This window comes from Rattus norvegicus, chromosome 16, assembly GCF_021556685.1.
Source record: "Rattus norvegicus strain SHRSP/BbbUtx chromosome 16, alternate assembly SHRSP_T2T, whole genome shotgun sequence".
NCBI lineage: Eukaryota > Metazoa > Chordata > Mammalia > Rodentia > Muridae > Rattus > Rattus norvegicus.
The window spans coordinates 15,435,183-15,450,202 of NC_141549.1; the positions used below are offsets into that span (position 1 = coordinate 15,435,183).

The window sequence follows — 15,020 nt, forward strand, 5'->3', positions numbered from 1 at the left end:
CTCTTGGGTGGAGGTCAAGGGGTTCACTTGATTGCATGCGACCGATAATTGAAGATTAAAGTGGACGTCTCAATACAGAAGTAAAATGAAATTGAGAGGATTCAGCCAGAGCTCTCCCCTGAAAATGTGATCTATTTTAAAGCAATTCATTTCATACCTTAGAGCTTGTGTGTTGGGAATGGAAGCTCTCCTACTGGGGGAACAAGATATTGTTTTTGGCAAAGTGAAAATTCTGGAGAAATGTGAGAAAATTCAGTGCTAAAATTCGGTAGTTTTTGAGTTTAGAAGTCTCAGTAACCAGAAATGACCTTTCCAAAGGTTTGAATGTAAGAGATTGTCCTTTCAGCATAAAGAGCCCATGGGCCAGCAATTTAATTCAATTTTCACAGTGGGAGTGCAGCGCATAAAGACAGTCTGTAGTGAGCAATTAAAGTGTCCATATCCTAACCCTTAGCAATACAGGCAGGTTATGGCAGCCACGATGACAAGGGCGGGCATTCACTGTGAACGTCTTCAATTGCATGAAAGAGAATCAGGGAGGAGAAAGGTGCACACTGCATCTTTGAATTGGCTCCATTCTGGAAATGAGAATGAGACACAATAGAAACATAATAAAAGTTAACTTTGAAAAAAGTCAGGTATACGCAGAGCTGAATTCTAATACAACATTACTCTAGGTGTTCTTCAAGACTTGTTTCAGTAAAAAATGCCCAAACAAAATGTATATATCGTGGGAACCTAGTGAATGTCCGTTCATTCAGTGATCTGCCTCCCTTGCTCAAACCTCGGATGCTTCCTGCCAATCCAAATAGCAGAAAGGCTTCAAGCTTTCCTTGTTGAAAACAATGAGTTAGGCACCTGTCATTCCTGTATGTTGTACACAGAAAGCCTTGTTGGAACAAGCTGGCAACGCCGCTGCATAAGCATCCCGGTCATTAACCTCTTCTCTTCGAGGTTAACATTTGTGTGTTATCTAGTCATTTAGACATAATAGCACTACTCAGACTTTTACAACACTCAGCCATTTGGAGACCATGGCAAGAAAGAGCATTTCATTATTTATCATAAATTACTCAAGAGTTGTTCACAATGAAAGATGGGCCTTGGTGTGGTACCACAGAAGGGTGGAGAAGAGACAGACTCAGTATGCATTCTACTAAAACATGAATCTAGCTCCCTGCCTTTCTTTCCAAACCAGCTCTTATCTGCTTAAATATGCAATGGCATGCACAACTTTAGATAGATAAGATTTCCCTTTATCTATGTTAATAAAATGAGCTAAAAAATACCCAAGCAAATAACATGAGTACATGTCAACTGGTATACTATAAATTCTGCCATTGGTAAAAGCTATCTGATCCGTGGAATAGATAGAAAAAAATCCTTTTGGCTATCACTGCTAATTCACACTCACACTCATACCTCTGGAGGAGTGGGAAGCAATTTCCCCTCTCCTTAGAGAGGATTCTGATGGTAGAGAGGAACTAAGGAGGCCACAGCTAGGTGTGAAGCAAGAAAGTGACAGTACCTGGGGTATTTTCCACAGGTGCCAGGTCTCCACAGACAGGACATTCTAAAGATTTTCCCAAGGCTAGCTTGCTGCAAATTACTAAGCATGACTTCACTGCACTGCTGTTTTCAAAGTGCTGCGTGAAGCAGTAGAATTGCTGTGTTTCAAGGATGTTCCGTTTATCCAGAGTCACATCAATACATCTCTAGACTTAACCCAAAAATAACAGTCCACAGATATCTAAAACTTTGCAAGTGGAGATACTGGGAGAAGTAGCAAGAGGAAGCCCCTGATGGAGTGACCGAAATTAACCCATGACTGTGTTCTGACTTCCAAGAGGCAAGGCCTCCTGGATGAATTGACTGGCATACATACACTCAGCACCTCTGAGGATCAAATGCTGATGATGCAAATTATTCAAAAAGAATGCTGGTTTTGGTTTAACGGCTGGAATCGTCACATGGGTAGGACTAAGAGAGGGAAGATGATGGAGTCTGTGCAGTGTAAAGTTAGTGTGTGGCTTTCTGGAGAGTTCTTATATAAATGAGAGGAGCGCATCTGTACATTTACATACCAACACCTAAAATCAGTATGTCAGCCACTTTGCTCACCATGAAGAACCTATGGAGGACAACTAGATCCATCATTGTTGCTGGCTCTCTTGGCTGCTGGTTGCTGCCAGAAAGAGGCACCGTTTCTACACTGCAGGTACTGTCTCTGCCATCATTAATGACCAATGTCTTCCCGGACCCTCACTTCTGAATTTCTCTGCCAAAGGCAATTCCTCTTAGCAAATGAATCATTTTTTCTTGTTAGCACCAATGAATCACTCCTGAAATGGCCTGATATACTTTCATGTTGGAAACATGAGATTATGTCATCTCTCATATATACATTCTGCTCAACAAAACCACAAATGTAATTAATGAATTGGCTTCCTTATGCATGCCATTTTTTTTATTTTTAACTTGATCCCACCTAAACTCACCATGGAAGAACTGCCTTGATAAGACTGGTCTATGGCCACAGAAACAGATTTTCTTGATTTATAATTGGTGTGAGAAGGTACAGTACCCTGTGGACTAGACTGTATTGTCACGAGAGAGTTGCCCTGGCTTATTCAAAAAAGCTAGCTGTGTAAACGCCAGACAACAAGCCAGTAAACCTCGTTCTGCCATGAGTTCAAGCTCCTGGTTGAGTTCTGGCTCTGACTTCACTCAACGATGGCTCATGACCTGGAAGTGTGAATCAAGTAAACCGTTTCCTAACTGAGCTGGCCCATGCAATGGGATAGGAACTAGAATATGTTTGTATTATACACCTCTATTTGCAGGACTGGGATACAGGCAACATCAATGAACAAAAATGCTTTTAGGAATATATATATAGGAAATTATAACACTTTCAGAAGCACCCCTGATATAAGTAAAGGCAATTTTGACATAATACAAAATATCCATTCAGAAAGGTTTAAATAGGAAAGGGGTGAAGCTAACTGCACAGATTATCTCCTCAGCGCAGATCTTGAAAATGAAAGCCAGGAAGATTGTCTTTGCATCTTATAGACTCTATGGAACTGTAGTTATGGTCCAAGCTCTACAAATGGGGAAACACATAAGCTTAATCCACCACCCTGGTAGCACAAATTGGTAAAAAGCCACATAAATATTCTAAACAAACAAAATATCCTTTACCTTTGAAATTTGTGCTGATTTATTTAAAAAGTGTAAAAGCCAAGAAGATACATATGAATACATTTTATCAAATTAAGCATCTTCTGTAACCAGTGTCCAAAATAATATGCAAAATGTTAACAGTGGGGCTAAGTTCCTCACTTCCCAAAGCTAATAGAAATCCTGACTTTTCATAGTAAATTATATACACTGTAAAACATTTGCATTCCATCTCTTTCTGTTCCTCATTGCGACTGTGAGCTTTTCTGTGGGACATAACTTATCTATGAACACAGCTTATGATTTGTCCCTAATTCACTACTTTCTCCTGGTCCATGTAGTATGTCTGTCTGCAATTTGGCTGTCTGGTCACTTGATTCTGGGAGCAGTTAGCAGTCCTTAGTAAATTCCTGTATTAGTCCTTCCACTCATACACTTACTCCATCTGCTGTGAGTCTGCCACAACCCAACATGACCCACTGTCTCTTCACATTTCTCTCACCCTCAATCCACACCAAGTGTGAGGGTAACAGACACGTGACTTACAGGATTCTATTGGGTACTTCCATCCATAAAAATAATACTAACAACATGCCAACATCTGCAGATGGCAATGTCACTAACGATTCACTAAATGTCCATACTCGTCTCTTCCCCTAAAAGGTCAAACCTAGGTTAAACAAACACAGAGCTTCCAAGAAGGCAGCAGCAAAGGAAAATATATTTCTCAGCAGAGCCTCAACTCAGTCAACGGTTTCATGCTTAAAACACCATGTGAAGCACAGGTATAAAAAAGAAAAAATTAATAACTAATTCAGGAAGATTGTTCCTTACTTCTTAAACAGCTTAAGTGCTTGTGATTACAGAAATAACACACACCATTAACTAAACTATAGAAAATATTGCAAAAAAGTGCAATAAGTTGAGTCTCGTTTAATAATCCAGAAATAACCACTAACACTTATAATAAAACTAATACATTGGATTCGTAACTAAATATTACACTTATTTTTAAATCTATAAAGATTATGCAATTGGCATCTTATTTAATTTTCTACTACAGATGAATAGATGAATATTAAGTAATAGACGTGTCCTAACATCACTAAAATGATTAAAAACCCAATCTAATGTCTTCATAACATCACCATTTTGTAAATAAAAATTCATTTTCTAATGTTGCCTTTACTTAACCATATATATATATATATATATACATACATACACATGTATATATATATATATATTACTTAACATGAAACAGAAATGTCAAATATTTGATAGCGTTCAAGTCTTTTCTTTAACCAAGTACCTGCTATATTCCTTTTGAAAAATTATTCACCATATATACATAAATATGCATATAGATATACATTTATAGAGATAAAACAGATGCTGATTTTTTAAGCAAATATAAATATATTCTACTTTTAGCCTGCTCACTTCTTCCATGGGCATTTTAAAAAGATTTTAACCTACATAGAATAGTTCCAATAAAATCTACCTACCTTCAATATAAACTACAATCAATTCACTGGTTTTTAAAATATTTAATCTACCTGTCAATTATTACAAGAACAACCCAACCTAAACATTTTTGGAAGCTGATACACTTAATAGTGCTACACACTGCTCATTTGGTAAAGGGAGAACTTGCCTATTGACTCTGCCCCCTCTTCTGCACGACAGATCTGTCATTTCTTTGTCTACAAGATTTGGTCATTTTACTCATGTCATCTTAGGTTTTCATAGTAAAGTTTCCTAACATTACACTAGTCATAGTTTTCAGAATGGCTATTAAATTTTATAATATCAAATCATTTATAATATAAATTTACTAATTTAATAATTTCCATTTTTATGCATGTGTATCTCTCTCTCTCTCTCTCTCTCTCTCTCTCTCTCTCTCTCTCTCTGTGTGTGTGTGTGTGTGTGTGTGTGTGTGTGTGTATTAAACCAGGCCCTTATACATACTATTCAAGCACTCTATAAATATTCTACCACTGAGCTGTATCCTCAAATATTTCATATTTTTATGTTTGCATAATTAACCATTTCAATAATATTTCGAATTACCTATTAGAATATTCTTTTGATATATAAATAAAAAGATCTCAATACACTAATAAGAAAAAAAGAAATGAGTGGGGTCTGTTTCTGGTGAATATCATGTCTCATCAAAATTCCTCCCTGATCTTCTGCATGGTTTGTAGTGGTCACTTTGTATCACTGGACTCAGGCACTTCCAGGTTTCTCATCATTTCTTTATCAAACACTCATTCTCTGTTTCTGATCGCCACCAAAACTCATTTAATAATCTGGAAATACCCACTAAGACTTAAATGGTTCCTTTGAATTTGGTTACTAAATATTAAACATAGCTTTAAATCTGTAAAGCTTCAGGCATTTCATCTGAGAACTTTTAGCCACTTCATCACCTGCATGATTGCACTAAGAATATTTGAGTCTATCATTCAATAATAAGTCAGATAAAGAATGGGAAGGTAAGACAAACTCTCTTGGCTCACAGCAAGATTCCCCATGGACAGTCTCACTTCCATCGTTACCTAAGTCTCAAAGTTCTTTCACATATGTAATTGGAATCCTGTGAACAACACTCCCACACCTCTAAGTAAAACATCGTATAGCACTAAATTAAATCTGACTGCAAACGATGGTGATATTGTAGTTTTATCTTTGGGAGAATTATTAGTTTATGGTAATGCACATGGGTGATTATATTTTAGGCTGTGTGTAGTCTTGGGAAGGTATTATGAGAATCAGACCTGTCTGTTTAACAATTGATGTTAAAGTATTAGAATGAGATATTGGTACTCTCACAACTCTGGCATATTCATACTAAGGAAATTGTACAGATGCTTTTAAATATATATATTTTATATATATATTTAAATATATATATGCACCTGTAGCACAGTTTGAGGTGTGTTATCACTTCTAGAAACAGCAACGAAGAAAAATCTTTACCATGACCATGGACACCGCTAAAGTTCTGTAACTAAACTTAATCCAGAATTCAGTTCTGCACGATAATTTCCAACTGACCCTTTTTATGCCTGGGAAAAGTAGCCTGTGGTTTATGAAGAGTGAGTGGCCCAGCTCAAACTATTAAGAGCAGCAAAACTTCAGGAGCGGGTTTCTAACAGGCAGACTTCATAGTAGATGCTTTAAAAGTATTATTAAGGTTCTCCAAAGTAAAATCCCATATGTAAAAGAGGTCTTTCGTAGAGGAAACAAACCCGTTGAGTCCCCCAGAAGCTCATTTATGAAAATTGCCAGGATGCGAACAGAATTCAATGCAGACCTCCCAAACCTGCTGATAATCAGACTGTGTAGGAATGGTGCAAAAGGAATTCCGGATATTCCCTGGGCATCCTGTCTGCTGGTCTCTAGGCCATTTGGGGCTTTAGGCTTGCAGGTCATTCTACAATCTCCCTCAGTTTCTCCCAAATAGCTGTGTTAAGTTCATGTCTACGTAAATAAGAACCTAACAGGCAATGGAGGAGATATGGTGGGCTCCTGTGTCTGGGCATTCGCAACTGAGTCGGGTTTGCGTCCTTCCACCGCTTCCTGTGCTGGGCATGCTTTGTATCACGACATAGCGCGGAGAGACTTCAGACAGCTAACAAGGTCCAGTGTGTCCACTCCGTGAGCCGACTAATGTGCCCTGCATGAAATAACTAGTCTAGCCTGCCACAAGAGCAGCAGGGCATTTTACGCGAGTGTGTAGCGTTAAGTCTATGAGCATCATGCTCAAGATGCCATGAGAGGAACTTAAGGCTGTGAGAGGATGAATCAGTGTTTTATGCTGTGCAGTTCCTTAGTATAAGGTGCAGAGATGCGTGTCTGCGACTGTCATTTTTGTCACCGTGGCTGTTTGGTGGAACAATCCTTTGTTCCTAGTAAATATAGCAACTGCTCATTTTTTTTTCTGACTGTCACCTTCTGAAACAGTCAATTTTTTCATAGAATTCGCTTTAGCTAGCTGGCTCCCGCCACCTTCCCTCTTCACCTCCTGAGAAGCACATAGAGTGGGCTCAGCAGAGAGGTCAGTCTCATGCTGTCCAGTGAGTCCACAGCTGCCGAGTGAATTAATCCCTAACCAACATGGTAGAGGTAACAAACTTCTTTATGCCAATGTTATGACAATTATGCAATTTAGCTAAATATTATGTGAGCCAAGGATACATAATTGTGGAAATGAAAGATAATTGTCCTTTCAATTAAATTGCAGTTGAATGTTTTGAAGAAACTCCAAAAGGTGAGGTTATTTTTTTTAAAGGAAAGAAATTACCTTAAATTAGATGGGCAGAGAATAAAGCTAGGAAAGATTCCCAGAGAACACACGACAGTGTCTGTGGAAATCATGTGCCTGTAAATTCCTTCACTAATACCCCCTTTTGTCTTATTTTATATTTATGTTTTAGACCAGATCTTGCAATAAAGTTCAGATTAGCTTTGAACTCATGTTCCTCATGACCTCAAGAGAGTAAGATCCCAAGTACCTATCACTCCAGCCAACTTCTTCATTAATACTTTAAAACAGAATCCACTAATTGGTAGTAGACTGGGAACACATGCTATTCATAAATAAATGGATGCATATTTAAGAATAAATTATATATCCAAAACAAGATCTGGGAAGAATGAGTATGTAATGTTTAATTGTCTCCTTCCTTCCTTCCTTCCTTCCTTCCTTCCTTCCTTCCTTCCTTCTCCTCCTCCTGTTTCTGCTGTAGCTGCAGTGGCTTGTGTCTGCTTTTTCTTTGTGAGACATGGCCTTCCTCTGTAGTCCTGGCTGGAATGAAGCTCTCCCTGTTGATCACAGTGACTTCCAATATACACAGATCCAAACTCACAGAGAATCCTGTCTCCTGAGTGTTGTAGTTAAAGTCATGTGCCACCACCCCTTTATAGTTATTTACCTTATAAACAGTGACTTCTATAAACTTTTTAAAACACTCAAAAACATGTAAGGTTTCCTGATAAATGTTTAAAGTGACTATAAAAGATCATATGATGTATGTGTATCACATGAGCTATGAAAATATAATATGAAAGAATATAAAATATTAAATTACATGATTGTACTGTTGAATCCAATAAATGCAATCAAATTAATGTCATATAAGCTAATTTAATGGAGAAAAATAAATTTTCAGTAATATCCAATCAATATTAGATAATTGTTTATAAACCAATAAAACAAGTAATTATTCAATTATATAAGGAAATATATGCTTTAACTTACTAGATCAGTTAAGAAAGTTAAATATGCCTAAGTTAGAATTCATTTAAATTTTTATACAAATGTACAAAACATCAATCACAAAAGTATTTTTAAAAAACCCACAACGTACCCCAAACACACACACACACACACACACACACACACACACACACACACACACACACACGAAAGAAAGGAAGAAAGAAAGGAAGAAAGAAAGGAAGAAAGAAAGGAAGAAAGAAAGAAAGAAAGAAAGATCTAAAATGACAAGGATTTATATGGAAATATTTAAGATAATTTCCTTCAATAGGTACTGTCTATACCATAATCAAAGAAATAAAGATCTAAAGAATAAACACAAAGTTAAAGGCCTGTTAGAACTAGCCAGTCATAACCATTAATTAGTACAGTAAAGAGCGGGGGGTGTACAAATGAATGAAAACTTCTGTAGTATTAGGGAAATGGAAAGTCAAGCTAAGTACATGTTACCACTTTCATTGACAGCTGAGTGAGTAGAGAAAGCTTATGCAAACCTGCTGTCTGCCATAGATAAGCATCCTATATGTTTGGCCCTTCCCCCTTTGCTTTTACTTGGGCACAGATGTCTATAGAGTTGCTCCCAGGTAAGGATAAGTAGAATGTATCAGGCCAGTGCTATTTTTCAAGGCAACATGGTGCTGTTCCTACCCACCACACAAGTCTGAAGACTGAAATGAATTTCAGTTCTACTCAGAAGGGATTCAATTGCATTTTAAAGACTTACATTTATGCCTTGCCCTTTGCTTTTATATATTTCGGGGCCAATTTTCATCTTTCATTTCAGCTTCCCTGATAGAATATCGTGATAGGCTTTGGCTCTAGATATGAGAATTTGAGAAAAGAATTTCTATAAAAGGAATAAGTCAAACACCATTTTTCTTTTCATTGTGGTACAACCAGAACTAGGAATGGCAGGAAGGGGCAACGTCTTCCTACACATGTTGGATCTTTGGGGCCAGCAATGATTTCAAATATGTACCAGGGCTTCTCTGTGGCTCACAGTCATGCTGAAGAACTTGAGTTCTTCTGTAACAGAGAGAAGACTACAGCTAGCTTGCTTGCTGTTGATGTTGGTTTTGTTTTATTTCCTTCCTCTGAGAAACAGCACAAAATATAGGTTCTGTACTCACAAACAAAGTCCATGAGTCACTCTTTTCAAGCAAAATTATCTCCAGTCCCTTATGACAGTTCATCAAGACTAGGGAAGGATGCATAAAACATTGCTTTCCATGAAGGTAGATTAAATTCAAGAGAGTCCACAAAGCAATTTCTAACAGCTATGCCTATCCCCAGGCTATTGGTACTGTTGTTTGGTTTTTGGTAAGGGCCACAAAATCAGGTATGCGCATTTCAAAACTCACAATATCACCTGCTAAAGAACGGCTACATAATCCTGCAATAATGGCAAAGAAAATAAAAAAAATTCTCAGCTTGCAATGCAAGTTCCCAGGAGAAATAAATTCAACTGTACTTCATAGGCAACATTGATCTTGAGCTCTGAATCCTCTCATGTTGACCACTATGCATGAGTGAGGTCAGAACCTTCTCTGTTGGGATTCCTCTTAACACCTTGACTCATGTAGACAGAACATAAGGTGCTGGGCTTAACTGTGTTTAAATCAATTATGCCTCAAGTTGCGCACCAAGCAACAGAGCACTCTTACTCAAGGAGTGAAGATGTTGAAAAGCAAAACAGGAGAACAATAGACTTCGGCAATGACTCTCTTTAAAATCACAAGTGATATGATACTATAAAACTCTATTTAGCTAGAAGAGTAAATTTACACAAGCTCCATGCCACATCCAAGCATCAACAGGACATTTCATCTTCCAACTCCTTCCCGAGTGTACTACTCAATCCTTGTGATCACGCTCATGAGACTTCAGTATAGAACCATTCAGAGATGACTGCAAGAACACCCCATTATCAGCAGCACTTGGCTTTGAACTTAACCATTGGCTTGATTTGTTGTTGATAATGATGATGCTTCCCCTGTTCACAGTGCTTTCAGCTAAGTAAAAGGATTCCAAGACTCCAGAACAATCCGTTTGCACTGGCACTTCTGTATATATATGTTTGAAATCAGAAGAAAGAATTCCAACTGTTGCCAAAGGGAAAGTGTTGGTACACTGAACAAAACCACTGCTCTCTATCTGTAGTGCGTAGTATTCTTTGTCTCAAAGATGTTATTTAACCTATGCCATGGCTACAAAAAGTTTCCGGAGAGTCATATTCAACTGATCTTACAGCAGCAATGTGTTCAAGTGCTTATTTGTTTTCAAAAAGGCTGTCAGAAAGGCCAGCTCTGGGTCACTGAAAAGGCAAGAAGTTTCAGGAACACGAGAATGTTTTGGTACACCCTGTGGCTCAAGGGTTGAAGACAGAAATGAGTCAAATGCAGAACTTTCTTGCTTGGTATATAAGTCCAGTCTTACTTTTCCCCCAAAACCTCAGAAAACAGATAACAGTCATCAGTCATCAAAAATAGCCCTTCACATAGCAAGCAATATGAGTAATAAAATATATTTATTTTTGCAAAATGTTATCCAATGGCCAGTTGTTACCTTTCTCAGGGAACAAGCTTCTACTCAAAGAGCTTTGATTTCTAAGAGATAGCAGCCATGACACTGCCACAGATGAACACAAATGTATTTCTTCTGTCACCTTTTTCAATGTTCTATTCAAGAAGCCTAGACCCTGGTCATTAAAGAATATGTGGGTTAGTTTCACAAAAACGGGAGATCGTCTTTAACTGCCTTTATTTTGAACAGTAGTGGGTGAACAGAAACAAAGGGGAAAGCAAACCCCCTAAAGTGTAGAAATAGGTGGTGTGCACAAAGAAACTTCTCATCTGGGAACTTAATGCCACAATCAAAACAAGTGAACAATTTGAATGAGAGCTACTTGGGGCATAATACAGTGTACTATAGCAGAACTGACAATCCCACACATGAAGCATCTCCATTCTTCTTAATCAGCTGAAAATCTTACATAAAAATAAACCCTGTTTATCTTTTGAATTACCATACAGCCTACCTATTTCAACTCACCTTTAATGGAAACTACAGTTTTCTATTCTTTTCATTAAAATGTTTTGGCGCAGGTAAACTAGATCACTGACTGCTAACTCTGTCTGTTTGCATGGTTAACTCTTTACTCAGCTCTGTTTTAAGGAGTTCAAACAGAGAAAGAGCTGGACCTTAGTTACAAAACAAACAGAAACTGCCTGCATGTTTGTGCAAGCACCAAGACCCTGGGCTGATTTCCCACCTCTCTTCCTTGAGGCTGAGAGTCCTGTCAATAATCATGACTTATTAAACAGACTGCCATCTCTTCCCTTCTACTGAATGTAGAGCAAGATCATGGAGGGGCAGAAATAATTACCTCAGGCTCTTCTTTAAAGACTGCCTCAGAATGGAGGGTAAAGAAATCAATGTAGAAAGGACAGGGAAATGCCCCAATGTGTTCCCCACAGCCCCGGGATGGGAAGTAAATCTACAATCCATTACTCACCTCAACTGCTACAGTACAGATATGAATATCCTGAGGTCTTGGACATAGACAGGAACCTGTCTCAGCCCAATGAATGTGCTTACATGCACCGCCCTTTATCCCTTCACATCACTCAAGCTAGGTTTGTTGAAAGGAGACCCCAGCACCCTTCCTCTTTGGAAAAACGGGCTCCCAGAAACCGTGCCCAGCAAAGCAGAGAGAAGATGCACAGTGCTGGGCTCTACTGCCATTCTCGTTTGTGGCAGGAACCTTCCTTGTCTGCCTTTCTGTCTCCCACTGACCATCAGGGTCTAGACGCAATTTTCTAAAGCAGGGTAAAAGCAAAAGTCTTTGTCCCCCACTCCTTACTCACAAGTACAGTAAATAAAAAGAAAGTCGCAAAGGTTAAGCAACACCCAAAGTAAGCTCATGGGTCAGGGAAACAAAAAATTAACACAATTGAAAACCACCATGTGATTTCTACCAGCACTGGGCAGATAAGGAGGAACACTCTTTTGCCCAGATGTTATAGCTCAAAACATGAATCCAAATACACCACGGAGGCAACATATCCAGACTGTTTCTTTGCTTTGCTTTCTGGTTTGTTTGTTCGTCTGTTTGTGAGTAGCTTTGCTTGGAACTTGAACTGGCACACTGGGGGCTTGTCCTGAATAACCTTCACAGGTTGTAAATGTCTTCTCCCATCCTGCTCCTCAGGCACAAACGGAAGGTCCCTGCAATTTCTGTTCACTAAGGGGAGATGGTGGGGTAGAGGTCAATTAGTTACCTGCAACGTGGATAAAAACAGAAAGCTTGCAGTTCCAAAGAGAAAGTGACCATATTTAGGGGTACACTGGCCACTACTGGCACGGACTGAGCCAGGTTAAAAATGCAATGTTCAAAGGGTGACAGGTTACAAAGAGCTTGGACGTTGTACTAAACCGGGTCCCAGTCTGTTCATCCTTTTCCAGCTAGGAGGAAGAGGAGATCAGGTTTACACCCCTCACCCCTCTGGAAAAGGAACAAAAGCAAATGCTTGGCATAGCTGGAAAAAAAGGGAAGAAAAAAACCCTCCTACTTCTCCAGGACCCTGGGGGCCGCAGCTCTGCAGCGTCCCTTCGCATTTCCTCGCAGTTAACTCACTCCAGTGGAGACAGAAGCAATTTCCACCAATTTCCACACCTGGCAATGGCCAGGGACAGGTTGAGGGGAGGGGTCCTTCTGGGAGCACCTCATTCCCCTCCCTCTCTGAATAGCTTCTAATTAATCCTTCTTAGTCATTGCCTGGCCAGGGAAGCTGGAATGGTAGCCAGCTATATCCTGAGGACATCACTACCAAAATACCTGCATCCAGTCTTCACCCTCTACACCGGTCATAACTTCCCTTTGTGGTTTTTCATAGGCCAGTTTTGGCTGTGCTTAGAAAAGCTTCTCACAGGAAGGCGGAGAGGGTTGGGTGCACTATCTCTCCCCAGGCCATAAGGGGAACACAACCTGGGCTCCTTGCTCTCAAGTCTGCAGTGAGGCTTTGCACTGGCCTTAACCCTTTGATTGGAGTTAGGAGTCTATTCTCATTCGAGAGAGACCCACCGAAGTAGGAGCCTTGGCTTAGATATATCCTTGATTTGCATTACACCCCTACTCCACACAGAGACCCAGTGTAGACCCACACCTTTGGCCCCCTTGAGGCTAGTTTTAATCATAGCCTCACACTCTGCCCCAAACCGGGCACGGGGAAGTGACAACCAGGAGAAAGGAAAGCCAGAGAGCAGAAAGAAACTAGGCACTGAATCACGGCTGAGGCAGACGTCTACTTACGAAATTTGGGGCTGGTGCTAGTTTCTGGGGTGGTGGTGGTGGTGGAGGAGGTGGAAGAGGGTGAGGAGGAAGAGGCGGCGGCAGCATCCTGAAAGGGTGATAGGGTCCAGGAGGGAGTGGAGTCGTGGAGATAGGAGGAGGTAGCATACGCTGCAGTGGGCCAGGAAGGCATCGCCTGCGTACTGGGGGCTCCTGGCATCGGGGGTCGGGAGCCTGGCGTGCTGCTACTGAAGAAAGGGGACGTGGTGGACAGGACCGTCGGAGGGGCAGCAGTGTTCCGTGCGGTCGTAGAGCGCGGGCTAGCCCGGATGGGCACCCGGTGCCCAGGGAAGCGGGTGGGTGCCCGCGTGATGGTGGTCAAGCGGGTGCTAATCCGGTTAGGCGTCCTGGAAGAAGCAGCGCCGCCGGTAGAGGGGGTGGCGGGGGACGTGGTAGAAGTAGTTGTGGTGGTGGTTTCCATAGCCTTGGGGAACGAGCTGGGCTTGGAGAGGAAGAAGGGGTCCTGGCCCATTCCCTTGGAGTCCACCAAGTCCGTGGGCACGTACTCCTTGACGGAGCCTACAACGATCCATTTAAGCAGCATGAGGCTGAGCCCCAGGCCGATGAAGCCGATGAACAGAGGCACCACGCACAACCACGTCTGCTGCCGGTTCCACACGATGCAGTCGCTACAGCGTAACTCCCGGGGGGGTTCGGCCGCCCCTTCTCCGCCGCCGTCCGGGCCCCCGCCCGCCGCCGCCGCCGCCGCCGCCGCAGCCGCCGCGGTGCCCTCCTCGGCTGAGGCGGCGGCTGCCGAAGCGGCACCAGGTGGCGAGGCACCGGCCGCCCCTTCACTCATCCTAGGAGCCGATCTTCACCTTCGCCCCCCCGAGGGCCGCGCCAGAGGCATGGGGCCGCGCGGGCCGGGCGCGGGCGCGGGCGCGGGCTCCGGCGGCGGCGGGCTCCGGCTCAGGCAGCGGCCGCGGCGGCCGCATGCAAATCGGCTCCCTGCCCCCACGCCCCTCCCCCCGAGAGGCGGGCGGCAGGCGGGGAGGAGAGGACGGGGGAGGGGACGCGGGCCGGGGAGGGGGCGGCGAGGCGCTCGGTAGAGGGGCGAGACCGGCCCCGGCGCCGCCGACCGGTTAGGGAGAGGCAGGGCGAGTCCGCAGCCCGCCTAGGTGCCTCCTGCCCGCCGGGGTCCTCCGCTGCCGGCCGGGCTGCTGCTGCTGCTGCCGCTGATGCTAATGCTGATGCTGA

The 15,020-nt window shown here is 41.9% G+C and overlaps 1 protein-coding gene across 9 annotated transcripts in view; it reads right to left on the reverse strand.

Annotated features, from left to right (window-relative positions):
- The window catches only part of Nrg3 (neuregulin 3), a 1,115,105-nt gene extending 1,100,324 nt beyond the window's left edge, over nt 1-14,781 (reverse strand). For 8 of the 9 annotated variants that reach the window (XM_087588941.1, XM_087588944.1, XM_087588940.1 and 5 more), the window contains exon 1: nt 13,785-14,765. In XM_087588941.1, coding sequence (XP_087445067.1) covers nt 13,785-14,622 — 838 coding nt within the window. In that variant the 5' untranslated portion in view covers nt 14,623-14,765. 9 annotated transcript variants of the gene reach the window in all.
- Between the last annotated feature and the right edge of the window lie 239 nt (nt 14,782-15,020).